Source organism: Erinaceus europaeus, chromosome 18 (genome assembly GCF_950295315.1).
Source record: "Erinaceus europaeus chromosome 18, mEriEur2.1, whole genome shotgun sequence".
In the NCBI taxonomy this organism is placed as follows: domain Eukaryota; kingdom Metazoa; phylum Chordata; class Mammalia; order Eulipotyphla; family Erinaceidae; genus Erinaceus; species Erinaceus europaeus.
Window position 1 is genome coordinate 76325092 of NC_080179.1, and position 27737 is coordinate 76352828.

The following is a 27737-nucleotide window of genomic DNA, read 5'->3' on the forward strand; positions in this document are numbered from 1 at the left end:
AGGTGGCGCTAAGCTCAAGGACCGGCGTCAGGATCCCGGTTCGAGCCCCCCGGCTCCCTACCTGCAGGGGAGTCGCTTCACAGATGGTGAAGCAGGTCTGCAGGTGTCTGTCTTTCTCTCCCCCTCTCTGTCTTCCCCTCCTCTCTGCATTTCTCTCTGTCCTATCCAACAACAATGACAACAACAAAACAACAAAGGCAACAAAAGGGAATAAATAAATCTTGAAAAAAATGTTTTGAGCTTTCACTTTTCTCTATCTGGATACCCAGCTGTGGTGAGTTTTGGGGTGCGTCCTTTATTGAACAGGCTCCCACTCATTTTATAGAATGACCTTTCTCTTAGGAGAGAAATCAGGACAGATGGAACATAATTTGAATGCCACCAAATTACAGAAACCGCACTGAAAACTTCAGAAAGGAGATACTATTTTAAAGACCCATCTTGGGAAGCTAACAAGAGAGCTCGCCTAGATAGTGTGCCTGCCCCCACTGCACTGGAGGAAGCTTCTAAGGGTGTGATGTTTCTCCCTTTCTTTCTCTCTCTGTCTCCTTTCAGCATCTGCCTGCAAAAGTCAGCCCAGAGTGGTGAAGCCCTGCTAACAACAACAACAACAAATAATAATAATAATATACAAAAGGTCCATTATGGAACTATACATTGTAATATTAAAATATCATAATTCACTAATAATCAGAAATAAAAATGGGAGTAAAATAAAATAAAAGATCTGGGAGTCAGGCGGTGACGCAGCAGGTTAAGCGCACGTGGCGCAAAGCGCAGGGACAGGAGTAAGGATCCCAGTTTGAGCCCCCGGTTCCCCACCTGCAGGGGAGTCGCTTCCCAGGCGGTGAAGCAGGTCTGCAGGTGTCTGTCTTTCTCTCCCCCTCTCTGTCTTCCCCTCCTCTCTCCATTTTCTCTCTGTCCTGTCCAACAACATCAATAACAACAACAATAATAACTACAACAACAGTAAAAAGACAACAAGGGCAACAAAAGGGAAAATAAATAAATAATTTAAAAATATATAAATGAAAGATCTATTTCCCTATACAAGACTTCCTTCTGAGAAGTCACATTGGTCGCTCTGGTCACTGCTGGTTCTGTCCAGCGCGGGCTCACGCCTCTGCGGCATCAGGGTCCTCGTCACACTCCCTCACCTGTGCACATATTCGCATGCTGTGGCAGCATTCTGGTGTGACCCAGTGGGGATGGTGAAATGAAATAAACCTGCATTATTTATATAGGGAGCCCCGCATATTACTAGAACTCTTGCAAGGAGACTAAAAGTACACGTGTACTTCCCTCCCTCCCTCCCTCTCTCCCTCTCTCCCTCTCTCTCTCTCTCTCTCTCTCTCTCTCTTTTAATTGACCTCAGTGTTAGACAAGAATTCAGTACAGTAGCTAAGGAGGAAGTAACTTTTTAAATTTTTATTTATTTTCCTTTTTGTTGCCCTTGTTTTTCATTGTTGTTGTAGTTATTATTGTTGTTATTGATGTCGTCGTTGTTGGATAGGACAGAGAGAAATGGAGAGAGGAGGGGAAGACAGAGGGGGGGGAGAAAGACAGACACCTGCAGACCTGCTTCACCGCCTGGGAAGTGACTCCCTGCAGGTGGGGAGCCGGGGGCTTGAACCGGGATCCTTACACCGGTCCTTGCGCTCTGTGCCACGTGCGCTTAACTCCCCTATCAACTATTTTTAACAATAAAAATACTTACAGAATCAAATATTCCATCCATGGAATGTTTATAAGTTGGCATTTCTAACAATAACTTGCAGGTTGAATATAAGAGGTCTCAGCCTCTCCTATTGGCTCTTTCACTTTTCAGAAAATCCTTCTGATTTACCTCTGCCCTGACTGTTCAAGATTCCCTATCATATGTGTTGAAACCACTTTAAGACATACTAGGCTGCCTTCTAATGTCACCAGTCATCTTCAGTGTCTTTAATACCTAAAAGATTAACAGGTCTTTTAGAATCTGAGTAGACTTTTTCTAAGCAGATAACTTGGTCTAGAAACTTCCAGAATCCTTTTATCTACTAACATTAAAACTCCAGTGTGATGTGTCTGGTCCTATTTCCGCAAATCTTCTTAACATACCACTTCGCTTCTTGGGAGTTCTAAAGGGAGGCACAAATAATAACACATTTGTGTCTTATCACTGTGATTGATGAGGTTGATGGCTCTTGGCTCCCCATTGAGAAGAAATTCAAGGTGGGCTTCAGGCTGTCTCCGTTCATCATGCTCTATCCCAGAAGCACTCTCTTCACTGCTGAGGGACAAAGCCGGGAGGGATGGCTATCAACCCCCAGATGTTTTTACAGTGAGATGGAGCACCTCTGGCCAAGTCTGGGTAGGAGGTGACAGATGATATTGTCAGGCTGCCTCACCATGGGCTCAACGTGGCATGGCGAGCCCGTGACAGTGTGACGGGTAAATGTCAGTCCTGGCAGGACACTTACCCCATGGCTTCAGGGCACGTTTGCTGGTCGTAAATGGGCTCTCTCTGTCCATCTAGAAGAATACTGCCTGTGAGACAGGATATTTGTGTAGAAAGAGAGCAACTGCTTAAACACACGCTTTGTGCTCCGGTAGTCGAAGTCAGGTGCTATGACGCCATCATCGGAGGAGCCGCTCTCCTTTTCTTATCTCGCCAGCTGAAGTTGACTGGACTGCAAGAAGTATTTTAGTTATCTGTTATTCACTGGATAGAGAGAGGCGGAGAGAATGCAACAGTGAAGGGAGAGACAGGGAGGGAAAGACACCTGCAGCAATGCTTCATGGTTCCTGAAGCTTCCGGTGTGGGCCAGGGGCTTGAACCTGGGTCCGTGCTCATTGTAACGTATTTGCTCTAACAGGTGTGCTGCCTCCCATCAATTTTAAACTTTCTAGCCTCTTCATCACTCTAAGAGACTACACTTTCTGTCTTTTTTTTTTTTTTTAAGATTTTATTTATTTATTTATTTATTTAATTTTATTTATTTATTCCCTTTTATTGCCCTTGTTGTTTTATTGTTGTAGTTATTATTGTTGTTGTCGTCGTTGTTGGATAGGACAGAGAGAAATGGAGAGAGGAGGGGAAGACGGAGAGGGGGAGAGAAAGACAGACACCTGCAGACCTGCTTCACCGCCTGGGAAGCGACTCCCCTGCAGGTGGGGAGCCGGGGGCTCGAACTGGGATCCTTATGCCGGTCCTTGTGCTTTGCGCCACCCGCTGCGCTACCGCGCGAATCCCCACTTTGTCTTATAAAAGCTTATAATCAGTGATATAACATTTCCTTCCTTCCTTCCTTCCTTCCTTCCTTCCTTCCTTCCTTCCTTCCTTCCTTCCTTCCTTCCTATAAAGACAGAAGCAGAGGGAGAGGGAGAAGAAGAAGGAGAGGGAGAAGGAGAGGGAAAGAGAGAGAGAGAGAATATGAAAGAGACCATAGAACTGACTTTTACTTCAGTGTTGTGGAGGTTAGACTCAAGCGTGGTTCGAGCGCGTGGCAAGGCAGCACACACTCTCCAAGTGACCGATTTCCCTGGCCCCAGTTGTTCACCGTTGAGTCCAGAAACATGTATGGGATGAGCGGTATCAGTGCTGTGCACATAACGGCGTCATAAATTTGAGGACAGCTACCCTGCTGCCTTTCCTCTCCCCACTCTAAAGGGCGCACCAGCCCTGGGCCTCCTTCCATGAATTGGTGGTGCACTGACTCATCTAAGGAAGTTGAATTTTGAGAGGCGCCTGTCTTCCAAAGAGATGCACACAGAGAAAGGCACAGACACAATAAGAGAACATGAGGGGGCGGGCGGCGGCGCAGCGGGTTAAGCGCACGTGGTGCAAAGCGCAGGGATCCCCGGATCCCGGTTCGAGCCCCCGGCTCCCCACCTCCAGAGGAGTCACTTCCCAGGCGGTGAAGCAGGTCTGCAGATGTCTGTCTTTCTCTCCCTCTCTCTGTCTTCCCCTCCTCTCTCCATTTCTCTCTGTCCTATCCAGCAACGATGACATCAATAACAACAATAATAATAACTACAACAATTAAAAAAAAAACAAGGGCAACAAAAGGGAAAATAAATGAATATTAAAAAGTTTAAAAAATGAAGAATTGCTTTTTAAGAGGGATTTTGAAATACCACTTGTATAAAAATGAAATTAGGTTATCAAAAAGTATCAGTCGTATGATAAAACTGTTAGTGAGCACAATATAATCAGGAAAGCCTTCTGGGTTTTGAAAAGAGAAGGAAAAGGAAATCCAAGTTGTTGGGGAGGGTTGAGCGAAAGATTATCAGTAGAATGTAGTTATTTTTGGTAGGAAACGGACCCTCAAGTGTCACATACAGAAAGCTTTCTTCTAAATGATCTGAAACTCAGTGGGAGAGAGGATGTTTTTACTGGAAGGGAGAGGTGTTATTTGTCTTAAGACCCTTGGCAGGAGGGGGGAAGAACAAAGGGACTGCTCCCAGAGAGGCTAGCTGTTTACAGAGGGTCCTGGGGGGAGACTGCAGAGTGAGCCTTTCCCACTGTACCTACCTTTCCAGAGTTTACACTCAAAACGGTTCCTGTTGCTACATATGTGACATTTGGACACGAGAAACGTTTTTTTAAACATACCTTTATTATACAGTATATCTAGCATGTTTTCTAATTTACAGTGTAAAGACAAAACAAACAAAAAAGCACAGAAGAAATGAAAACTGTGAACAGCCCCTTCTAAAAATTCAACCTATACACAAAAAAATCTTTTTTTTTTTTTAAATCTAGGCTTAAAAGAAAGCTTAGAGCTAAAATAAATAAGTAGATAAAGCCTTTAAACAAGCCTGCTAACTACCAGACATGACTTTTTTTTTTAATTAGTGGTTTAATATTGATTTATAAAATCGTAAGGTAACGGATAAATCCACACAGTTCCCACCACCAGAGTTCTGTGTCCTCTCCCCTCTGTTGGAAACTATAGTAGTTCTCCCAAGGTCGCCGAGACGGGCTGATTCTATAATTACCGGTATCTATTTGCGTGTGTGTATTTTCCCCCACTTTTTCAGCAGTCTTGCCTTCTCTTCCTCTCTAGTTCAACTCTGAACCTACTACTATTTCTAAGTGTCTTTCCTTTTTATCTCTTCTCTCTGATAAGTGAAAGTGTGCCAGTAGGCATTATTTTTCTTTTACTGTAAATGGGCTTTCTCCACTTTTAGGCATACAAAACAAAAATTCCCTCTTTAAAACTCTGCAATAGCTGGAAGGCTGGTGGCCCTGCTGGGGTGTGATCTGTGTCCTCACACTTGCGTCCTGGAGCAGAGGCCTTCTCCAGCCCCCCAGCCTTTCCCACCCATCCCCCAGCACTCTTCCTGCCCCGGGATTACACCCCCTCCTCCTTGTCTGTGTCAGAGGCCACGACCCAGGTGGCACAGCCGTCCATCCTGCTGGCCTCTTCTCTGAATAATTATATGGGGGGTATTGTGCTTGGAGGGATAGGCCAGGGGGTGGAGGGACAGGGCAGTCACCCCAGCCTGGCTGACCAAGGGACTCTCTCTGGTCAGACCACGGGCAGACAATGGGCCTGAAAAGGCTCACACAAAACCCACCAGCACAAAAGACTAAATTAAAAATGGACAGTGGGCCAGAGGCCAGACTCCTGGTTTTAGCCTCTAGAGTTCCACCTTCTCTCACTGTCGCTGGGCCCTTCCTCCTGTATTTAGCCTTTTGGGCTCCATGGGACCTTTGCTGGTTTCTGTTGACACAGTTGGAGAATGCTGTTTACCCTCATGGCTCCTTTGAGTTCCATGAAGCTAGCTCTCTCATGACAGTTTGCTACTAAAATCAGCAAGTTGTTCTCTGTGGCTTTTTTTTTTTTTTTTTTTTCTTAAGATCAGTTTATTTGTGAGTGAGAACCATAGCATCATTCTTGGACACGCAGGGCTGAGGATCAAGCCCAGGACCTCATACCCTGAAGTGAACCCAGGCGTTTATCTACTGTACAACCTCCTGGGCCACACTCTGCAGCATTTCAGTAAACGACTTAAAGTAGCTGGAGTGATTGTTAAAGTAACAGTTAGTCCTTTCTTAAGCTGTTTCACAAAACTACCTGGGCACACCATGGACTAAGTATCTGCAAGGAGACCAGTTGGCTGGAAGCTAGCTGTTTGTGGTTGCTTTATCTCCTGTCCTAAGATTCCCACCCCCCCACCCACCCCCACTTCCTAGAAAGTTTCTGTAGGAGGATAAGGGGAAAATGCAGCAAGTTCAGGTTTGAATTGTTACAGATCTGCCAGGGATCAAACCAGGGGCCTCAGGTCAGCAAAGCTCACACTCTGCTCACAGAGCCACTCACCTTGGTGTCACACTATACTCAAAGCTCTTTTTATTTATTTTTATTAGAGATTTAATATTGACTTACAAAATTATAAGGCAATAGGGGTATAATTCCATACAGTTCCTACCACCGGAATGTGTGTCTCATCCCCTCCACTGGAAACTGCAGTAGTTCTCCTAAGGTCCTAATAGTTACACAGGCTGATTGAATAACTATTTATCTGTATCTGCCTATCTGTGTGTGTGTGTGTGTGTGTGTGTGTGTGTGTGTGTGTGTTTCCCTGTGTTTAAAATTTTATTTATAAAATGGAAATATTGACAAGACCATAGGATAAGAGGGAGTATAATTCCACACAGTTCTGGTGAGAACTCCCTATCCCTGTGTGTGTGTGTGTTTCCCTGTGTTTAAAATTTTATTTATAAAATGGAAATATTGACAAGACCATAGGATAAGAGGGAGTATAATTCCACACAGTTCTGGTGAGAACTCCCTATCCCATCCCCTTCCTATTGTTTATCCCTCTGGGAGTATGGACCCAGGGTCATTATGGTGCAGAAGGTGGAAGGTCTGGCTTCTGTAACTGCTTCCCCGCTGAACATGGGTGTTGGCAGGTGGATCCACACTCCCAGCCTGTCTCTCTCTTTCCCTAGTGGGGCAGGGCTCTCTGTAGAGGTGGGGTTCCAGGACACATTGATGGGGTTGTCTGTCCAGGGAAGTCCTGCAGCTTGGTGGCTGGAAAAGAGTTAAGATATAAAGCAGAACAGATTGTTTAATAATCAAGAACCTAAAGGCAAGAATGTAGCGGGTGAGATTTGATGTCTCCATTTTGGAAGAATCTAGTAGGTCTATTTTAGATACATTCCAAGGGGCCCATGACTTTATTGGTTGCATTTCCCCGCCCCTTTTAAAAATTTATTTATTTATTCCTTTTGTTGCCCTTGTTGTTTTTATTGTTGTAATTATTATTGTTATTGTTGATGTTGTCATCATTGTTGGATAGGACAAAGAGAAATGGAGAGAGGAGGGGAAGACAGAGAGGGGGAAAGAGACAGACACCTGCAGACCTGCTTCACCGCCTGTGAAGCAACCCCCCTGCAGGTGGGGAGCCGGGGGCTTGAACCGGGATCCTTACACAGGTCCTTGTGCTTTGTGCCCTTTGTGCTTAACTCTCTGGGCTACCGCCCGACCTCCCAGCACTCATTTCTACATATTACTTATTTAGCACTAAAAAATTACCTACTACGTGCCTAACATTTCCCTCAGCATTTTACAAATACCAGCGTCATTGAAGCTCCATCATCTAGAGCAGGAATTAGGAGTCCTTGGGTGCTTAATAGTGATCTTTGATATTTTTGGTATGAGCATTTCTTTCTTTCTCTCTTCCTTCCTTCCTTTCCTCCCTTTCTTCCTCCTTTCTCTCTCTCTCTCTCTTTCTTTCTTTCACCAGAACATGGCAAAGCTCTGGCTTGTGGCGGTGCTGGGGATTGAACCTATGGCTTCAGAGCTTCAGGCTCTGAAATCTTTTACAGAGCCCCCATGCTGTCTCCCCCAGCTGGTATGAACATTTTTGTCAGTGTGCTTATTACTTATATCAGTATTTTATTATTAGTCTTTTATTGGTGCTTTATCAGAGTTTCACAGGACTGTAAGATTTCAGGGGGCATAATTTCACAGCCACCCATGGTCAGTGTAAGTCTATCATTGACACTGTTATTATTATTATACTCAGGTACTCTGAAGCTTTTGCTGTGAAGTTTCCCCTGTCAACATTTTTATAAGTGATTTTAGCCCCACACTCCTAGTCATGACTGACCAGACTGGAATTGGGGCCCGGGGAGTATTTGATTTCTTTCAGCTTCTTAACAGCACTAATGTGATTGAAAGGCTGCCTTTCATTATCTCCTCCTCCTCCTCCTCCTCCTCCTCCTCCTCCTCCTCCTCCTCCTCCTCCTCCTCCTCCTCTTCCCTCTCCTCTTTTCTTTTTCCTCCTTTTTCTCCTTCCTCTCCTTCTCCCTCTAGTCCTTCTTCCTTTCCTCCCTTTCTACATGGGCGTCAGAACGGCACAAACAATAGCACCCTTGGTGTTTTGAAAAGTTCTTCTGAAACACTTGTCTGTGACAATCACTGCTCCAACAAAACCTTTGATTTATATATTTTTAATGCTTTGCTTTTCATGAAGTCATCCCATTAGCAGCAGCCCTCTCTGGTTTATTCCTGTTTCCAGTTACTTGCGTTCCTCTCCTGCCGGTCTCTGAAGCATTTACTCCTTAACAGCTATGGGACAGAGGAGGTGTCCTCACACTCCTTACAGGTGCACAGATGCCATCTCGTGGTGGCAATGAGAAGCACAGCCACTTCGGAAATTACTCTGGAAAATACACTCACTTCAGGAAAACTGAAGTGTGGAGATTTGTTCTTGTGGAAAAGAGAACTGGGCAACTGTATCTATAATTATACCTAAGTTTCTAGTAGGCTGCTTCAGGCACTGCCTAAAAAGGCAGCTAGAGTGCTAATGTTACAAATGGAATTAGGTTCTTGACCTTGTGGCAGTAGAGGGAGCCCTACTGAACCTCTTCTCTATTATTATTTATTTTATGACCTTTATTTACTGGATAGAGACAGCCAGAAGCCAAGAGTGAGGGGGATATAAGAGAGGGAGAGAGACAGATACCTGTAGCACTGCCTCACCACTCATAAAACTTCCCTTTGTGAGAAGACCCAAATAAATCGGATAGTAAATGAAAGAGGAGCTATCACAACAGACACCGCAGACATTCAACATATCATGCGAGGCTTCAATGAACAACTGTATGCCACCAAGCTAGAGAACCTGGAAGAAATGGACGATTTCCTAAATATCTACCAACTTCCAAAACTAAGTAAAGAGGAAGTGGATAACATGAACAGGCCCATCACAGCCAATGAAATTGAAACAGTTATCAAAAATCTCCCCAAAAATAGAAGTCCTGGACCAGATAATTTTACAAATGAATTCTACAAAACCTTCAAAGAAGAACGAATACCTCTACTTTTAAAAGTCTTCCAGAAGATTGAAGACACTGGAATACTCCCTGCCAGCTTCTGTGAAGCTCACATCACTCTGATACCAAAAGCAGACAGGGACACAACCAAAAAAGAAAACTACAGACCAATATCTCTGATGAACATAGATGCGAAAATATTGAACAAAATTCTAGCCAACCAGATACAGCAGTATATCAAAAAGATTGTTCATCATGACCAAGTGGGGCTTATCCCAGGCATGCAAGGTTGGTTTAATATACGTAAATCAATCAGTGTGATCCACCACATCAACAAAAGCAAGACCAAAAACCACATGGTCATATCAGTAGATGCAGAGAAAGCCTTTGACAAAATCCAACATCCCTTTATGATCAAAACACTACAAAAAATGGGAATAGATGGAAAATTCCTGAAGATAGTAGAGTCTATATATAGCAAACCTATAGCCAACATCATACTCAATGGTGAAAAACTGGAAGCATTTCCACTTAGATCAGGTACTAGACAGGGCTGCCCACTATCACCATTACTATTCAACATAGTGTTGGAAGTTCTTGCCATAGCAATCAGGCAGGAGCAAGGAATTAAAGGAATACAGATTGGAAGAGAAGAAGTCAAACTCTTCCCTATTTGCAGATGACATGATAGTATACACAGAAAAACCTAAGGAATCCAGCAAGAAGCTTTTGGAAATTATCAGGCAATACAATACGGTGTCAGGCTACAAAATTAACATTCAAAAGTCAGTGGCATTCCTCTATGCAAACACTAAGCTAGAAGAAATTGAAATCCAGAAATCAATTCCTTTTACTATAGCAACAAAACAATAAAATATCTAGGAGTAAACCTAACCAAAGAAGTGAAAGACTTGTATACTTAAAATTATGAGTCACTACTCAAGGAAATTGAAAAAGACACAAAGAAGTGGGTTGGTAGAATTAACATCATTAAAATGAATATACTACCCAGAGCCGTCTACAAATTTAATGCTATCCCCATCAAGATCACAAAAACATTTTTTAGGAGAATAGAACAAATGCTACAAATGTTTATCTGGAACCAGAAAAGACCTAGAATTGCCAAAACAATCTTGAGAAGAAAGAACAGAACCAGAGGCATCACACTCCCAGATCTCAAATTGTATTACAGGGCCATTGTCATCAAAACTGCTTGGTACTGGAGCATGAACAGACACACTGACCAGTGGAATAGAATTGAGAGCCCAGAAGTGAGCCCCCACACCTATGGACATCTAATCTTTGACAAAGGGGCCCAGACTATTACATGGGGAAAGCAGAGTCTCTTCCACAAATGGTGTTGGAAACAGTGGGCTGAAACATGCAGAAGAATGAAACTGAACCACTGTATTTCACCAAATACAAAAGTAAATTCCAAGTGGATCAAGGACTTGGATGTTAGACCACAAACTATCAAATACTTAGAGGAAAATATTGGCAGAACTCTTTTCCTTATAAATTTTAAAGACATCTTCAATGAAATGAATCCAATTATAAAGAAGACTATGGCAAGTATAAACCTATGGGACTACATCAAATTAAAAAGCTTCTTCACAGCAAAAGAAACCACTACCCAAACCAAGAGACCCCTCACAGAATGGGAGAGATCTTTACATGCCATACATCAGATAAGAGTTTAATAACCAACATATATAAAGAGCTTGCCAGACTCAACAACAAGACAACAAATAACCCCATCCAAAAATGGGGGAGGACTTGGACAGAATATTCACCACAGAAGAGATTCAAAAGGCCGAGAAATATGAAAAAATGCTCCAAGTCTCTGATTGTCAGAGAAATGCAAATCAAGACAACAATGAGATATCACTTCACTCCTGTGAGAATGTCATACATCAGAAAAGGTAACAGCAGCAAATGCTGGAGAGGGTGTGGGGTCAAAGGAACCCTCCTGCACTGTTGGTGGGAATGTAAATTGGTCCAACCTCTGTGGAGAACAGTCTGGAGAACTCTCAGAAGGCTAGAAATGGACCCACCCTATGACCCTGCAATTCCCCTCCTGGGGATATATCCTAAGGAACCCAACACATCCATCCGAAAAGATCTGTGTACACATATGTTCTTGGCAGCACAATTTGTAATAGCCAAAACCTGGAAGCAACCCAGGTGTCCAACAACAGATGAGTGGCTGAGCAAGTTGTGGTCTATATACACAATGGAATACTACTCAGCTGTAAAAAAAATGGTGACTTCACCGTTTTCAGCCGATCTTGGATGGACCTTGAAAAAATCATGTTGAGTGAAATAAGTCAGAAACAGAAGGATGAATATGGGATGATCTCACTCTCAGGCCGAAGTTGAAAAACAAGATCAGAAAAGAAAACACAAGTAGAACCTGAAATGGAACTGGCGTATTGCACCCAAGTAAAAGACTCTGGGGTGGGTGGGTGGGTGGGGAGAATACAGGTCCATGAAAGATGATGAATGACATAGTGGGGGTTGTATTGTTATATGGGAAACTGGGGAATGTTATGCATGTACAAACTATTGTACTTACTGTTGAATGTAAAACATTAATTCCCCAATAAAAAAATTTTAAAAAAAGATATAAAGCAGAAAAAAAAAAATAAATAACTTCCCCTTGCGGGTGGGGACTAGGGGCTTGAACCAAGATTCTTGTACAGTGTAACATGTGTACTCAACCACATGCACAGCCATCCAGCCCTTATTTTATTTTTATTATTTCCACCAGGGTTATTTCTGGGATCCTGTGCCTACAACCTGTGGTCATTCCCCCATTCTCTTCTCCCTTCCTCCTTTCCTTCGTTTCTTTGTTTTAATTTAAATAAAAGAAATTTCATTGTGGGGGAGACAACAAAAATATTCTCTTTCTTTAATGTTTGTTTATTTATTTATTTATTTATTTATTTCCTTTTGCTGCCCTTATTGTTTTATTGTTGTAATTGTTGTTGTTATTGATGTCGTTGTTGTTGGATAGGACAGAGAGAAATGGAGAGAGGAGGGGAAGACAGAGAGGGGGAGAGAAAGACAGACACCTGCAGACCTGCTTCACCGCCTGTGAAGCGACTTCCCTGCAGGTGGGGAGCCGGGGGCTCAAACCGGGATCCTTATGCCGGTCCTTGCACTTTGTGCCACCTGCGCTTAACCCGCTGCGCTACCGCCTGACTCCCACCAAAAATATTTTCATACCTGAGACTCCAAAGTCCTAGATTCAATCCCCCATACCACCATAAGCCAGAGCTGAGCAATGTTCTGGGAAGAAAGAAAAAAAGAAAGAAAGAAGAGGGGAGGGGAGGGGAGGGGAGGGGTGGGGAGGGAAGGGAAGAGGGAAGGAAGGAGGAAGGAAAGAGAATGCTGACCAGACTTCCCTGGACAGACAACCCCACCCATGTGTCCTGGAGCTCTGCTTGCCCAGAGCCCTTCCCCACTAGGGAAAGAGAGAGGCAGGCTGGGATTATGGACCGACCTGTCAACGCCCATGTTCAGCGGGGAAGCAGTTACAGAAGCCAGACCACCTCCCCACCTTCTGCATCCCACAGTGACCCTGGGTCCATGCTCCCAGAGGGATAGAGAACTGGAAAGCTATCAGGGGAGGGGACGGGATACGGAGTTCTGGTGGTGGGAACTGTGTGCAGTTGTGCCTCTCCTATCCTACGGTTTTGTTATTGTCTCCTTTTTATGAATAAAAAAAGAAAGAAAGAGAGAGGAGGGAGGGAGGGAGGAAGAAGGAAAGAAAGGGAGAAAGAAGTTTGATTTTGAAAATGTGTGTGAGGGGAGAAGGTATGAGGGGAGTGGGAAATATAGAGGGAGAGAGGAAGAGACTTGCTCCAACACTCGCCAAGATTGCCCTGTGCAGCTGGGGACCAGGGGCTTGAACCCCGGCCCTTGCGTGTAGCGATATATTCGCTCAACAAGGCTCACCTCTGCCTGGCCCCTGAACGTTGCAGTTTCTTCTCAGTTGTGCTGGTGAGAGTCATAAACTCTGGGTCATTAGACCCGGCTGGAATGAGCAGGATGTTACTGTGCTGTGCCCTGTGTCTATTAACGATTTCTGACGCTTGCCCTGCCTGAAAGTCACCCACATTTCTCTTCATGGGACCATCTCCTCTTCCTCCACCAGGGGAGAAACCTACTAAGTTGCTTTCCAAAGCACTTGTCATCATTGGGATGTTTGCTTATGAGCAGATGGGAGAGGGAATCAGAGCCGTGAACATCTAGGTGATGGTTGATTTGAGCCTGAGGATCAGAGACTGTCATGACACTGTTGTCACAAGAGATAGCAAGATTTTTCTTTCTTTTCTCATTTTCTCAATTGTCGCTGGAGTTCCGTTGCTCCTGGCTAACATTTTAACACAGACAGACAGACAGATAGATAAGCAGACAGAAAGATAGATAGATAGATAGATAGATAGATAGATAGATAGAAAGAAAGAAAGAAAGAAAGAAAGAAAGAAAGAAAGAAAGAAAGAAAGAAAGAACAGCACCCAGTGGAGGCCAGACTCAAATCTGGGTTGTGCCCAAGGCAAAGCAAGCAAACTATCCAAGTGAGCTATTCTGCCTTTCCCTCTGCCTGCCTGCCCGCCGCCCTCCCTCCCTCCTTTCTTTCCCCTTCCTTCCTTCCTTCCTCCCTCCCTCCCTCCCTTCCTTTCTCTCTCTCTCTCTCTCTTTCTCCCTCTCCCTTTCTATCTTTCTGATTTTTATTTATTAATGATGGAGAGATGCAGGGCATTTACTCGGGCACAGGTGATGCCAGGGATTAAACTCAGGACCCCATGCAGGTAAGTCTGCCCACTACCCCTACCCACTGCACCACCTCCAAGACCACCACAGACTCCCTTCCTGTCCATAAACACAAAGCACAGCTCATTCTCCATATGCGCAAGTCAGGCTCACACACGCCAGCATGAGTGAGCACGCAGAGTTGTTGGAGTCTGGCTTTGGCTTTTGCTCTTTGTTGTCACCGAGGCTTCTAGACCTTGCTTGTGTGAGCGCCCGTGGTTGCCACTCATTTAACTTCACCTGGACGATGCCCAAGTTTAAGTGTGCTGTAGTCCAGCGCCGTTTCGCTGTCACTCACGTAATGAAACAGTGACAGTGCCTGATGACTGAGCGTTCTCCAGTGTGTGAGGGCACATGCCGCCAGGGTCGTCACTGGGCTTGGTACCCGCACAACTCCACTATGCCAGAGTTCTCTTCTTTCTTTTGTAAATGATCTTTACTTTTTTTATTGGATAGAGGGCTAGAGACAGAGAGACTTTGCAGCCCTGCTTCATTACGTGCAGTTTCGCCCTGCAGGTGGGGATTGGGGGCTCAAACCTGGGTCCTTGCGCACTGTAACCTGTGCACTCAAACGCCCTGGCCCCTTCTTTCTTTTTTTTCTCCCCTTCTTCCTTCCTCCCTCACTTCCTCCCTCCTTCATCCCCTGTTTTTTTCTTTTGATATCTTTGAGAACTAGAAACACCGCGACGTTGCTCCATCACTCGGGAAACTCCCCTCCCCCTGCCCCCCGCAGGAAGGGGCCGGGGGCTTGAACCTGGATCTTTATGTGCTTTTTTTTTTCTTTTTTCTTTCTTTGTTTCTTTTCTCTCTCTCTCTCTCTCTCTTTTTTTTTTTTTTTTTTTTACCAGAGCACTGCTCAGCTCTGGCTTATGGTGGTGCAGGGGATTGAACTTGGGACTTTGGAGCCTCAGGCATGACAGTCTCTTTACAGAACCAATTTTCTGTTGACCCCTGCCAACCTGGGTCTTCACACATGGCACTGTGTATACTGTGCTGAGTACACCACTATCCAGCCCCAAGATCTTCAATTTTTGTCCAATGACTGACTCTCTCTCTTTTTTTTTTTTTTTAACCAGAGCACTGCTCAGCTCTGGCTTATGGTGGTGTAGGGGATTGAACTTGGGACTTGAGGGAGCCTCAGGCATGAAAGTCTGTTAGCATAACCATTATGCTATCTACCCCTGCCCAATGATTGACTCTCTAATAAAAAATACACATTCATTTTGCTAGGACCACAATCACTTTCTGTTAACTGCAGCACTGTTATGAGTTAATGCTCTAGGTCAAGGTTTGTGTGCAATGATTTAAGCTGTCTTTCCTGGTCCTTTCTCTTCATGTACTGCTAGACCTTTACACAAGTTCAGCTCTAAATTCAGTATTGCCTTTTTGAGTACACTTTGGGGATGGTTAAGAAGAAGCCTTGGGGGGGTCGGGCAGTGGCGCAGTGGGTTAAGCGCATGTAGCGCAAAGCACAGGGACCGCCGTAAGAATCCCAGTTCGAGCCCCCGGCTCCCCACCTGCAGGGGAGTCGCTTCCCAGGCAGTGAAGCAGGTCTGCAGGTGTCTGTCTTTCTCTCCTCCTCTCTGTCTTCCCCTCCTCTCTCCATTTCTCTCTGTCCTAGCCAACAATGAACAGCATCAACAATGGCAATAATAATAGCCACAACGAAGCTACAACAAGGGCAACAAAAGGGGGGAAAAATGGCCTCCAGGAGCAGTGGATTCATGGTGCAGGCACCGCGCCCAGCAATCACCCTGGAGGAGGAAAAAAAAAGAAGAAGAAGAAGAAGAAGCCTTGGACTGGGAGTATGGATCCACCTGTCAACACCCATGGTCAGCGGGGAAGCAATTCCAGAAGCCAGACCTTCCACCTTCTGCATCCCACAGTGACCCTGGGTCCATGCTCCCAGAGGGATAGAGAATGGGAAAGCTATCAGGGGAGGGGATGGGATATGGAGTTCTGGTGGTGGGAACTGTGTGGAGTTGTGCTCCTCTCATCCTATGGTCTTGTCACTGTTTCCTTTTTTTTTTTAAATATTTATTTATTAATGAGAGAGACAGGAGGAGAGAAAGAATCAGATCATCACTCTGGTACATGTGCTGCCGGGGACTGAACTCAGGACCTCATGCTTGAGAGTCCAGAACCTTATCCACTGTGTCACCTTCTGGACCACCAATGTTTCCTTTTTATAAATAAATAAAATAAAAAGGAATAAGCCTTGGAGCCGCGTGCTGACACACCCAGTAGGTGCATATGGCGTTACCGTGTGCAAAGACCCAATTTGCAGGGCGGAAACTTGACAGAACTGCTGTAGGTCTCTGTGTTACTGACTCACGTGCCCATGTTTAAGGTCCTGAGTTCAAGCCCTGCTCCCCACCTACAGGGAGGTGCTCAGCTGGCTCCTCTCTCCCTCTGTTTTCCTCTTCCGTCTCAAATTCGGTCTGTCTTATCAAGGAAAAAAAAGGAAATAAACAAATCCTTAACAAATAGTAAGTTCTCAACATTATCCTGGTTCTTATTTTTGCGCTCTCTCTGTCTGTCTCTCTGTCTGTCTGTCTCTCTCTATCTCTCTGTGTGTGTAGAAAGGAGTCCTGTGGAGCTGGTTGAGCACACGTTACAGTGCGCAAGGACCCAGGTTCAAGCCTCCAGTCCACACCTGCAGGGGAAGCTTTGCGAGTGGTGAAGCAGGGCTGCAGGTCAGGTGTCTCTTTATCTTCCCCTACCTTCTTGACTTCCGCTGTCTCTGTCCAGTAAATAAAGATAATGCAAGATTTTTGAGAGGGAGAAAGAAAGAATCTTGTGTACCTGCGGACTTGCTCGGCATTTGCCTCTTTTGGCCCCAGGAGAGCTGTCTGAGGAAGGAGCCCAGCCACGGCGGCAGGGGCCCAGCTCAGCTGCTTGGATGCTTCCGAACAAGCCTCCCCGTGCTGGGCTTGCTGGTCTGAGCTGAGCTGTGCTCACCAGGCGCTGGGTGTGTCAGGGCGGCAACTCTTGTTTTAATCTCTCTCTCTCTCTCTCTCTCTTTTATATTTATTTATTTATTCCTTTTTGTTTCCCTTGTTTATTTACTGTTGTAGTTATGATTGATGTCGTCATTGTTGGATAGGACAGAGAGAAATGGAGAGAGGAGGGGAAGACAGACAGAGAGGGGGAGAGAAAGACAGACACCTGCAGACCTGCTTCACCGCCTGGGAAGCGACTCCCCTGTAGGTGGGGAGCCGGGGGCTCGAACCGGGATCCTTACGCCGGTCCTTGTGCTCTGTGCCACGTGCGTTTAACCCACTGCGCTACAGCCCGACTCCCTTGTTTTCATCTCTTAAGGACACGAGGTGTTTCTGCCTGATCAGTAACAACACAAGTTTATTTCTGGGTCTAACTCTTAATGCCATTTCGTTTGTTTGTTTTTGTATTTAGCTTTTTTTTTTTTCATTTTCTCCCTCTATTGCAGGGATAATGATTGAAAATGTGACTGTTGACATACAGGTACAATTTCTCATCTTCCTAGGATAGGTGTCTGTAGGCCCTCTTCCATCATCATGCACGAGGACTCCAGCAGGTTTCCCCTTGTTCATTGTAGTGCTTTACAGTACAGTTGCTGCCATGGGCATCTCCCTGCGACAGGTGTCTGTCAGCTTGAGTCCTTTTCCGCCACCATTCAATAGTGGGTGTGTTTTTCTTTTCTTTCTTTTTTTTTTTTTTTTTAAGAAAAAGGGAAAACTGAAGAAATTCACTGTAGAACAAACAAACAAAAAACCCACCTGTTTGCACACCCTAAAACAATGTACAGGACACTGCTGAGATAAGCATAACCAGAAAGATGGTCACCTAGTGACTTCATTTAGCTCTGATCTCCAGGTGCCCCACAAGACTCCTTTCTCCACACATGCACAGCAAAATAGAAGCAGGGAGCAGAATGGTGTCTGCCAGAAGGTGAGACTCGGGGAGATTAGGGAGATACTTCTCAGGAGGTACGAGGTTTCAGACATGCAAGATACATTTTCTGGAGGGCCGGTGTACAGCTTGGCGACTCTGGCTGCCAATACTGTGTTGCAGGCTTGACATTTGCTAGAATATAGACCTTGAGTGTTTGAGACCATGTGCAGGGAAGTGATGGGTCTCTTGACTAGTGTGATTATAGCAGTCATTTCATGATATCTGTATATATTCTCCGAAACCTCAAATTTATACAGTTTTAATTTGTCAACTGCACTGCAGTAAAATTAAAAGGGAAAGAAAGAAATCTCTTTTAAAAGGCTGATGTGCTTGTTTATGATTGAGAGGGAGACTCAGAGCATCACTCTAGCACATGTGATGCCAGGGGTCCCGACACTCAGGACCTTATGCTGGAGTGTCCATTGTTGGCTGGTTGGTTTGTTACCAAAGCACTACTCAGCTCTGGTTTATGGTGGTTCAGGGCATTGAACCTGAGACCTCGGAGCCTCGGCCACGAGAGTCTGTTTACATAGTCATTGTGCTATCTATCCCTGCCCTAATGTCCATTGTTCTAACCACTGTGCCACCTCCTGGACTGCAGAAATGTATTATCTCTAAATAGTTTTGATTTTTTTTTTCCAGATTGCTTTTGCTTCTTGCATCTGAGGAAGGGAGAGAGTTTCATATGAAACAGAGACAAAGAGAAGCCGGAGCACCACTCTGGCAAATGCGAGCTAGAAGTCTGAACTAGGAAACCCAGGCTCTGTTCCCAGCTGTGTGCATAACGTGCATTACAAGGCAGTTGTCTCATGGGTACCACTTCCCTTCTCCCCCAGACGAGCACCAGCACTCCCCACCCATCACCAAAGCAATGTCTCCCTCCATTAATGACCTCGACTTTCTTTTAACTCCTATCCTTTCCCACTAGTATTCTCAGATCTGCTGGTCGACTAGGACTTGATTCACGCCTCGCCCTATCTCCCCCTTACTTTGCTTTTTAAATCCTGTGGGTGGCTGGGCCGGGCCGGGCCATACAGTCTTTGTTTCCCCTTCTGACTTCACTCACGTAGCGAAATCCCCTCCAGTCCCGTTGATCTTGTAGCAAAAGATAAGACCTCATCTTTTTTTTTACAGCGGTGTAACCTACTGTTTTTATATACGGACTTTTATTTTTTTAGCCATTCCTTTTCCGCTGGGCACTTGGGTTGTTTCCAGATCTCAGCTGTTATACACGGGGCCGTGATGAGCAGACACAAGCGCACAGGCACCTTTTCGGGTGATGGTGATTGCTTGTGCATCCTGTAGCCAGCCGCTTAGGCTCAGAATTTCCAGGTCATATTATCCTTGAAAGTGTATGATGATTTATTTCTTAAAATCCTGAACATTTATATATATATACACACACACACAATGAGATACCACTTCACTCCTGTGAGAATGTCGCACATCAGAAAAGGTAACAGCAGCAAATGCTGGAGAGGGTGTGGGGTCAAAGGAACCCTCCTGCACTGCTGGTGGGAATGTCAATGGGTTCAACCTCTGTGGAGAACAGTCTGGAGAACTCTCAGAAGGCTAGAAATGGACCTACCCTATGACCCTGCAATTCCTCTCCTGGGGATACATCCTAAGGAACCCAACACACCCATCCAAAAAGATCTGTGTACACATATGTTCATAGCAGCACAATTTGTAATAGCCAAAACCTGGAAGCAACCTAGGTATCCAGCAGCTGGGGAATTGCTGAGTAAGCTGTGGTCTATATTCACAATGGAATACTATTCAGCTATTAAAAATGGTGACTTCACCTTTACCCCATCTTGGATACAGCTTGAAGGAATCATGTGAAGTGAGATAAGCCAGAAAGAGAAGGATGAGTATGGGATGATCTCACTCATAGACAGGAGTTGAAAAACAAGATGAGAAGGGAAAACACACAGCAGAACCTGGACTGGAGTTGGTGTGTTGCACCAAAGTGAAAGACTCTGGGGTGAGGGGTGTAGGTCCTGGAACAGGATGGCAGAGGAGGACCTAGTGGAAGTTGAATTGTTATGTGAAAAACTGGGAAATGTTACACATGTATAAACTATTGTATTTTACTGTCGACTGTAAACCATTACCCCCCCATAAAGAAACAAAAATCATTAGTGATTTAATAGTAATTGACAAGATTCTAGGATCACTGGAGTTTCTGTATTTCACATGAGAAAGACCACGTGGTAGCTGTCTTTCACGCCCTTGCTTACTTCACTAAACATAATTAATTCCAGCTGAACTTTTTTAAAAAAATGTACTTGGAATGAATTTTAGCTTTATAGTGCGATCTTTAATGGACACCAGTAGAGGGAGCTCCAGCACCTTGTTCTTGGTGAGTTGAGCTTTTAACTGGGAGAATAAAGGCTTGTGGAAAGCGCACGCAGAAATCATCTTATGGGGGCCGGGTGGTGGCGCACCTGCTAGAACACACGTGTTACCATGCATAAGGACCCGGGTTCGAGCCCCCAGCCCCCCTCTTCAGGGGAAAAGCTTTGCAAGTGGTGAAGCAGGGCTGTAGGTGTCTCTCTGCCTCTCTCCTCTATTACCCCCTTCCGTCTCTATTTTCTGGCTGTCTCTAGCCAATAAATAAATAAAGATAATTAAAAAATTTTTAAAAAGAAATATCTTACATGCGCATGACTATAAGGATTTCCACAGATACTAAAGGATGATGATTGTAATTCTCCTTGAGGGATGAGACTTATTTCAGTATCTACGCTTTTAGTAAAGTTGTTCCATACTTTTGAATAAACTTAAATAACTAGTTAAAAAAAAAAACCAGACTGGGGTGGGTGGATGAGGGGTGGGGAGAATACAGGTCCGAGAAGGATGACAGAGGACCTCATGGGGGTTGTATTGTTCTATAGAAAACTGGGAAATGTTACGCATGTACAAACTATTGCATTTACTGTCGAATGTAAAACATTAATTCCCCAATAAAGAAATTTTTTTAATAAAGAAATTTTTTTAAAAAAATCCCAGAAACTAAAACATAGTATGGCCTCTTACAAGTGATCTGTCTCTGGTCAGTTGAGGAGAAAGAAAAACAGTGGTGGTGATGTTACTGTTTGAAGTGAGGATAAGTGGATTTTTTAAAGTAATGGTCACTTGTCAGAATAGCATTGTTGTGGTGAGGTGAACGGTCACATCCTTTGCATGGGGCATGGCCTGGAGGACTTCCCCTTGTTTACTTAGGTGCACCATACTTTCAGATTTTTGTAAGACCAGCTCTAGAAAGATTCCAGAGCCTGGCCTGCTCTCTAGAGGAATGAATCTTATGCCTCTGCTGCTTGCTTTCTAGACCCCAGAAGAAAATACCACGTGAGGCTGCTGGCTTTCAACAACGTAGAAGATGGCTACCAGGCAGACCAGACCGTCAGCACCCCGGGCTGCGTATGTAAGTCCTGGCTGTTGCTTTCAAAAAGGCCCACACCTCTTCCTCTCCTGTTCCCTCTCTAAGTCTCTTTACTACTCTTAAAAAACGTAATAGGGGGAGTCGGGTGGTAGCACAGCGGGTTAAGCACAGGTGGCACAAAGCGCAAGGACCGGCGTAAGGATCCCGGTTCGAGCCCTGGCCCCCCACCTGCAGGGGAGTCGCTTCACAGGCGGTGAAGCAGGTCTGCAGGTGTCTGTCTTTCTCTCCCCCTCTCTGTCTGCCCCTCCTCTCTCCATTTCTCTCTGTCCTGTCCAACAACGAAAACAGCTATGACAACAATAACAACTACAACAAGCACAACAACAAGGGCAACAAAATGGGAAAAAATAGCCTCCAGGAGCAGTGGATTTGTGGTGCAGGCACCCAGCCCCAGCAATAACCCTGGAGGCAAAAAAAAAAAGGAAAAAAACATAATAGAGCGTCAGCAGGTAGCTTACCTGGTAGAGTGCACAAAGGCCCAAGGTAAAGCCCTGGGCCACCACACGGGAACACCAGCAGGTGGGAAGCTTCCAGGTTCTGTGTTTTGCGTCCTGGCTGTGCCACCTGACACTGTCCCCCTCCACAGCTGTCCGAGACCGCGCGGCTCCTCCCCCGCCGCCCCCTCACCACCTCTACGCCAAAGCCAACAGCTCGGCCTCCATCTTCCTGCACTGGAGGAGGCCGGCCTTCAGCACCGCACAGACCATCAACTACACCATCCGCTGCAACCCCGTGGGCCTGCAGAACGCCTCCCTGGTCCTGTACCTTCAGACGTATGTGCCTGCTGCTGTTGACGGGGGTTTTCTGCACTCTCCTCTCTCCTCATGCTTCTGTCTGGGGTCAGCCTGAGCTGCAGCTGAACTTACTTTATTTAGCTGAACTTTATTTAGTTAGAAAATGGTGTGGTGGGGGTATGTCTTTACTGCCTACTTTTTCTGAAAGCTGCATGCTTGACATTTAAGTTTTGTGAATGATAGATAGAGGTAAGTAATTTCCCTAACCTCACACAACAAAATGAGGCAAGACACTTAACAGTTTCAAGTGACTGAGTTAGCATGGTAAAAAGAGAGGCGTGGCCTGGGAGGTGGCTCAGTGGATAAAACATTGGACTCTCAACCATGAGGTCTCAAGTTCAATCCCTGGCAGCACATGTACCAGAGTGATGTTTAGTTCTTTCTCTCTCTCCTCCTTTCTCATGAATAAGTAAATAAATCCTTAGAGAGAGAGAGGTGGTATATGGTCCACGAGGCAGTGCAGTGGACAAGGCTTTGTACCTTCAAGCATGAGAGAGAGACAGGTGGTATGGTCCACGAGGCAGTGCAGTGGACAGGCTTTGTACCTTCAAGCATGAGGTCCCAAGTTTGATTTATGGCAGCACGGGGATCAATGATGCTCTTGTTGTCTCTCCTAAATAAATGAATCTCTCTAATGAAAGAGTAATAAAAGACCATTTTCAGGCAGCCAGTAAGAACTAAAGCTGGTTGTTGTTTTCTGGTCGTGTTCTTCTGGCGGGCTGTAGTTAGAAGACTATTCATCTTCTGTGCTTTTATTCTGTTGATAGGTCTTTGTTGCTGTTTTTGTTTTTACTTTTTAAAATTTTTTATTGCCCCCAGGGTTATTGCTGGGGCTCAGTGCCTGAATCCACTGCTCCTGGAGGCCATTTTTTCACTTTTGTTGCCATTGTTTTTGATCGTTGTCATTATTATTGCTGTTATTGTTGTTGGATAGGACAGAGATAAATGGAGAGAGGAGGGGAAGACAGAGAGGGGGAGAGAAAGACAGACACCTGCAGACCTGCTTCACCGCCTGGGAAGCGACTCCCCTGCAGGTGGGGAGCCGGGGGCTCGAACCGGGATCCTTACGCCGGTCCTTGCGCTTTGCACCATGTGCGCTTAACCCGCTGCACTGCCACCCTGCTCCCTTTGTTACTGTTTTTAAGACTATTTTGCTTTCTTTGAATGAGATGGATGTGGAGAGAAGGATACAGAAACACCAGAGCTCTGCCCGTCTCTGGCTGATGGCGGTGCTGGGGATTGAACCTGGGAGCTTGGCGCCTCAAGCGTGAAACTCTTTTTGTATAAAGATCATGCTGTCTCCCCAGACTGTTTTTTTTTTTTTAGTTTAATTTGATTTTTATTTTATTTTAGATGGAAACAGAGAAGCAGAGGCAGAGAGAGACAGAGACACCACAAGACTGAAGTTTCCTTCAGTGTGGTGGGGAGCAAGGCTCTAACCTGGGTGGGGCACACGGCAAAGAATCAGTCTCACTATTCAGGTGAGCTGTTCTGCCAGCCCTGTTGCTTTGGTTTTTTGTTCTTAAGATACGTTTGTTTGTTAATGAGAGAGAGAGAACATCACTCTGACATGGGTGGTGCTGGGGATCAAACTCAGGCTGTCAGTGTTCCCACTCCTGCACTGCCACCTCCCAGGCCTCCTCACCATGCCCCGAAAGAGCACTTTGATTTGGCGTCTGGGAGGCGCTCAGAGCTCACGAGGAAGCTTGGAAGGGCCGCTGGTGTGGACGTGTGCTTCCCAGATCAATGGCCTCACTGCTCCCCACGCAGGTCAGAGACTCACATGCTGGTTCAGGACCTGGAGCCAAACACCAGATACGAATTTGCAGTCCGGCTGCACGTGGATCAGCTCTCCAGCCCCTGGAGCCCGGTTGTCTACCACTCCACTCTTCCAGAAGGTAAAAGCCGCTCCGCAGGCGCTTCCTCTCACTGCAGCTGTGTGTGTGAAGGGAGGGTCACCTTCTTGCTAACCTACCAGCTTTATGGATATGTGGGAGTGTCCTTGGGGGGTTGTGGTTCCTTGTTAACTTCTGAGGTTCCTTTCCCTTCTTACATTGTAGGTCTTTTCCTCTGTGCGTGTACTGCACAAGGGAGTGAGCTTGAATTTAGTCTTTCTTTAGGAGATATTATTTTTTAAGGTTTATTTATAAAATAAAAAATATCTGTAACTGCTTCCTCACTGAACATGGGCATTGCAGGTGGATCCATACTCCCAGCCTGCCTCTCTCTTTCCCTAGTGGGTCAGGGCTCTCGGGAAGCGGAGCTCCAGGACACATTCCTTTTCCAGCCATGACATCATCTCCCCAGACAATAACTTGGATCCACCTGCATATCATGTTTCAGGCTCAGAGGAAAAAAAAAAAAAAAAACAAAACTAGTATAGCCACGGGCCCTTTGGAATATAACTGAAATATGCCTACTAGCTATCTACAAAATGGAGGACCCCCCCCCCCCAACTCTTCATCTGCACTATTCCAGCCTTTAGGTCCATGATTAGTCAACAATTTGTTTGGCTTTGTATGTTAACTCTATTTTTAACCACCAGGTTCCAGATAGCATGATGCCGACCAGACTTCCCTGGGCAGATAACCCCACCAATGTGTCCTGGAGCTCCGCTTCCCCAGAGCCCTGCCCCACTAGGGAAAGAGAGAGGCAGGCTGGGAGTATGGATCCACCTGTCAACGCCCGTGTTCAGTGGGGAAGCAATTACAGAAACCAGACCTTCCACCTTCTGCATCCCACAGTGACCTTGGGTCCATACTCCCAGAGGGATAAAGAATGGGAAAGCTATCAGGGGAGGGGTTGGGATACAGAGTTCTGGTGGTGGGAACTGTGTGGAGTTGTACCCATCTTATCCTATGGTTTTGTTAATGTCTCTTTTTTAAAATAAATAAATAAAAATTTAAAAAAAGGAAGTACCAGTAAAATGTACTGACCAAACACTGCACAATTTGATCTTTTCCTCATTTTTAAGAACATCTATTATTATTATTATTTTTAATATAAGACTTCTGTAGTCACAGAAATTACTCAGCCGAATTTGCATGCCTGAGGACTTCGGCTCAATCTGGGTATTTCAATGTATCTGAATGGGGCTCTGGCTTCTCTCTCTCTCTTCCTCTCTTTTTCCCCTCACATGAAATTCCCTCTCTCATATGAAATAAAATATTTGTACAATAAAAATAAAAGATAATAAAAAATATCGACAAAACCATAGGATAAGAGGGGTATATAGTTCTACACAATTCCCACCACCAGAACTCTGTATCTCATCCCCTCCCCTGGTAGCTTTCCTATTCTTTATCCCTCTGGGAGTATGGACCCAGGATCACTATGAGGTGCAGAAGGTGGAAGGTCTGGCTTCTGTAACTGCTTCCCCGCTGAACATGGGTGTTGGCAGGTGGATCCACACCCCCAGCCTGTCTCTCTCTTTCCCTAGTGGGGCAGGGCTGTCTGTAGAGGTGGGGTTCCAGGACACATTAGTGAAGTCGTCTGCCCAGGGAAGTCAGGATGGTGTCATAGTAGCATCTGCAACCTGGTGGCTGAGAAGCATTAAGATACAAAGCAGAACTAATTGTTTAATAATCAGGAACCTATAGGCAAGAATGTAGCGGGTGAGATTTGATGTCTCCATTTTGGAAGAATCTAGTAGGTCTATTTTAGATACATTCCAAGGGGCCCATGACTTTACTCATTTTTACCTGAGGCCAACAGCTAACATGCAGGTGGACCAAAGATATTGTCTGGGGAGATGGTGTCAGAGTTGGAAATAGGACTAGAAAGCTGGGTCAGGGGAGAGAATAGCTCCCAAATATGGGAAAAGTATATAAATTTTGTTAAATGTAAGCCCCATTGACTTGGTCTGGGGCCCATATTCAGTGTAGGAGCCTGTGTAACCTCTGCATCCCTGTGAGTCGGAGCTCACATTCTGTGGTCACAGTTAGGAGCATTCCAGGCTGCACTAATTTCAGGACCCATCTTCCTGAGTGGTAGAATATGTTGACCCAACCTCCCTTCAGAGAATGGAACAGTCCCCACCATTGTGGATCCTCATTGAGGGCAAGGTCCTTTAGGGGCCCACAAAGGGCTCCATTATGTTGTTCCTGATGGAGATGACCAGTGACAGTGGAGAGAGGGATCTGTTAGAGGTCTGGGCCCATCATCAAGCCTGTGTGGGAACCCCAGGCCTCCCGGATGAGGGAGGGCCCCAGGAGATGGGGTGACCTGGTAGTAACCAAAAGATCCATCGTGAAAGTGTGCTGGTCTCTTGTTCTTATCCAGCTTTTGTAGTCCTTACTCTGTCTGACAAAGTTAGCCTTGGGGTGATTGAGGGACGTGAAATAGGAAGTAGGTGAGGCGGATATCTAGGTCTAAGTAGAAACTATTTGATGAAGTGCTTTGTGGTGTCTTTTTTAGGTCTTTCTACTTACTTGCTGCACTTAACTGGGTCACTGTAAACTGTTGTCACTTTTACTTTAAAGTATATGTTTCCCCCTAACTTATGGACACATGTGCACATGTGTTCTAAGAAATGGTCTTCTTTTTTTAATTACTTTTTATTAATTTAATTTAATTTAATTTATTTATTCCCTTTTGTTGTCCTTGTTGTTTTTCATTGTTGTTGTAGTTATTGTTGTTGTCATTGTTGTTGGATAGGACAGAGAGAATGGAGAGAGGAGGGGAAGACAGAGAGGGGGAGAGAAAGACAGACACCTGCAGACCTGCTTCACCGCCTGTGAAGCGACTCCCCTGCAGGTGGGGAGCCGGGGGCTCGAACTGGGATCCTTATGCCGGTCCTTGTGCTTGGCGCCACCTGCACTTAACCCGCTGCGCTACAGCCCGACTCCCAAGATGGTCTTTTTGTAAGGCTGCACCCAGATAATCTCCTGAATGGAAGTAGGTAAATTCCTTATTTGCTAACGGTGTAGGAGATGCACTTTAGAACCTGTCTTCTTCTTCCTTCCTTCCTTCCTCCCTCCCTCCCTTCTTTCTTTCTTTCCTTCCTTCCTTCCTTCCTTTCTTTCTTTTTTTCTTTCTTTCTCCCTTGCCAGTGCTTCACTTCCAGTGGAACCCTCCCTCACTTTTTGTTGTTGGGATGTGGAAATACATCTCTCCGCATATATGTAGAGAGGGGAAGATGGTGGGAGAGACACATGCAGCACTGCTTCGCCACTTGTGAAGCTTACCCCCCCGCCACACACACACAGATGGGGACCAGAGGCTTGAACCTGGGCCCTTGTGCACGGTGATGCATGGGGTCTGCAAGGTGCACCATTGCATGGCCTCTTGGGAGATGCTTTGTTTCTCCGCTTGTTTTTAGGATAACAGCTAAAAGACAGAGAGGGAGAAAAGCAAGGCGAGGAAGGGAAGCAGCAGAGTGCCGGCCTACCGCTCCTAAAGCTTCCCCTTTCCACGATGCTCCGGTGCAGTGCCTGGGGCCTGAGCCTGGGACCTTGCCCAGGATAAAATA

The 27737-nt window shown here is 45.5% G+C and overlaps 1 protein-coding gene across 2 annotated transcripts in view; it reads left to right on the top strand.

The window, feature by feature from the left end:
- PRTG (protogenin) overlaps positions 1–27737 on the top strand; it is a 132171-nt gene that overhangs the window by 82559 nt on the left and 21875 nt on the right. For both annotated transcript variants that reach the window (XM_060178201.1, XM_060178202.1), the window contains 3 exons: positions 21360–21455; positions 22060–22246; positions 24038–24165. In XM_060178201.1, the coding sequence (XP_060034184.1) occupies positions 21360–21455; positions 22060–22246; positions 24038–24165 (411 nt within the window). The remainder of the gene's footprint in view (positions 1–21359; positions 21456–22059; positions 22247–24037; positions 24166–27737) is intronic.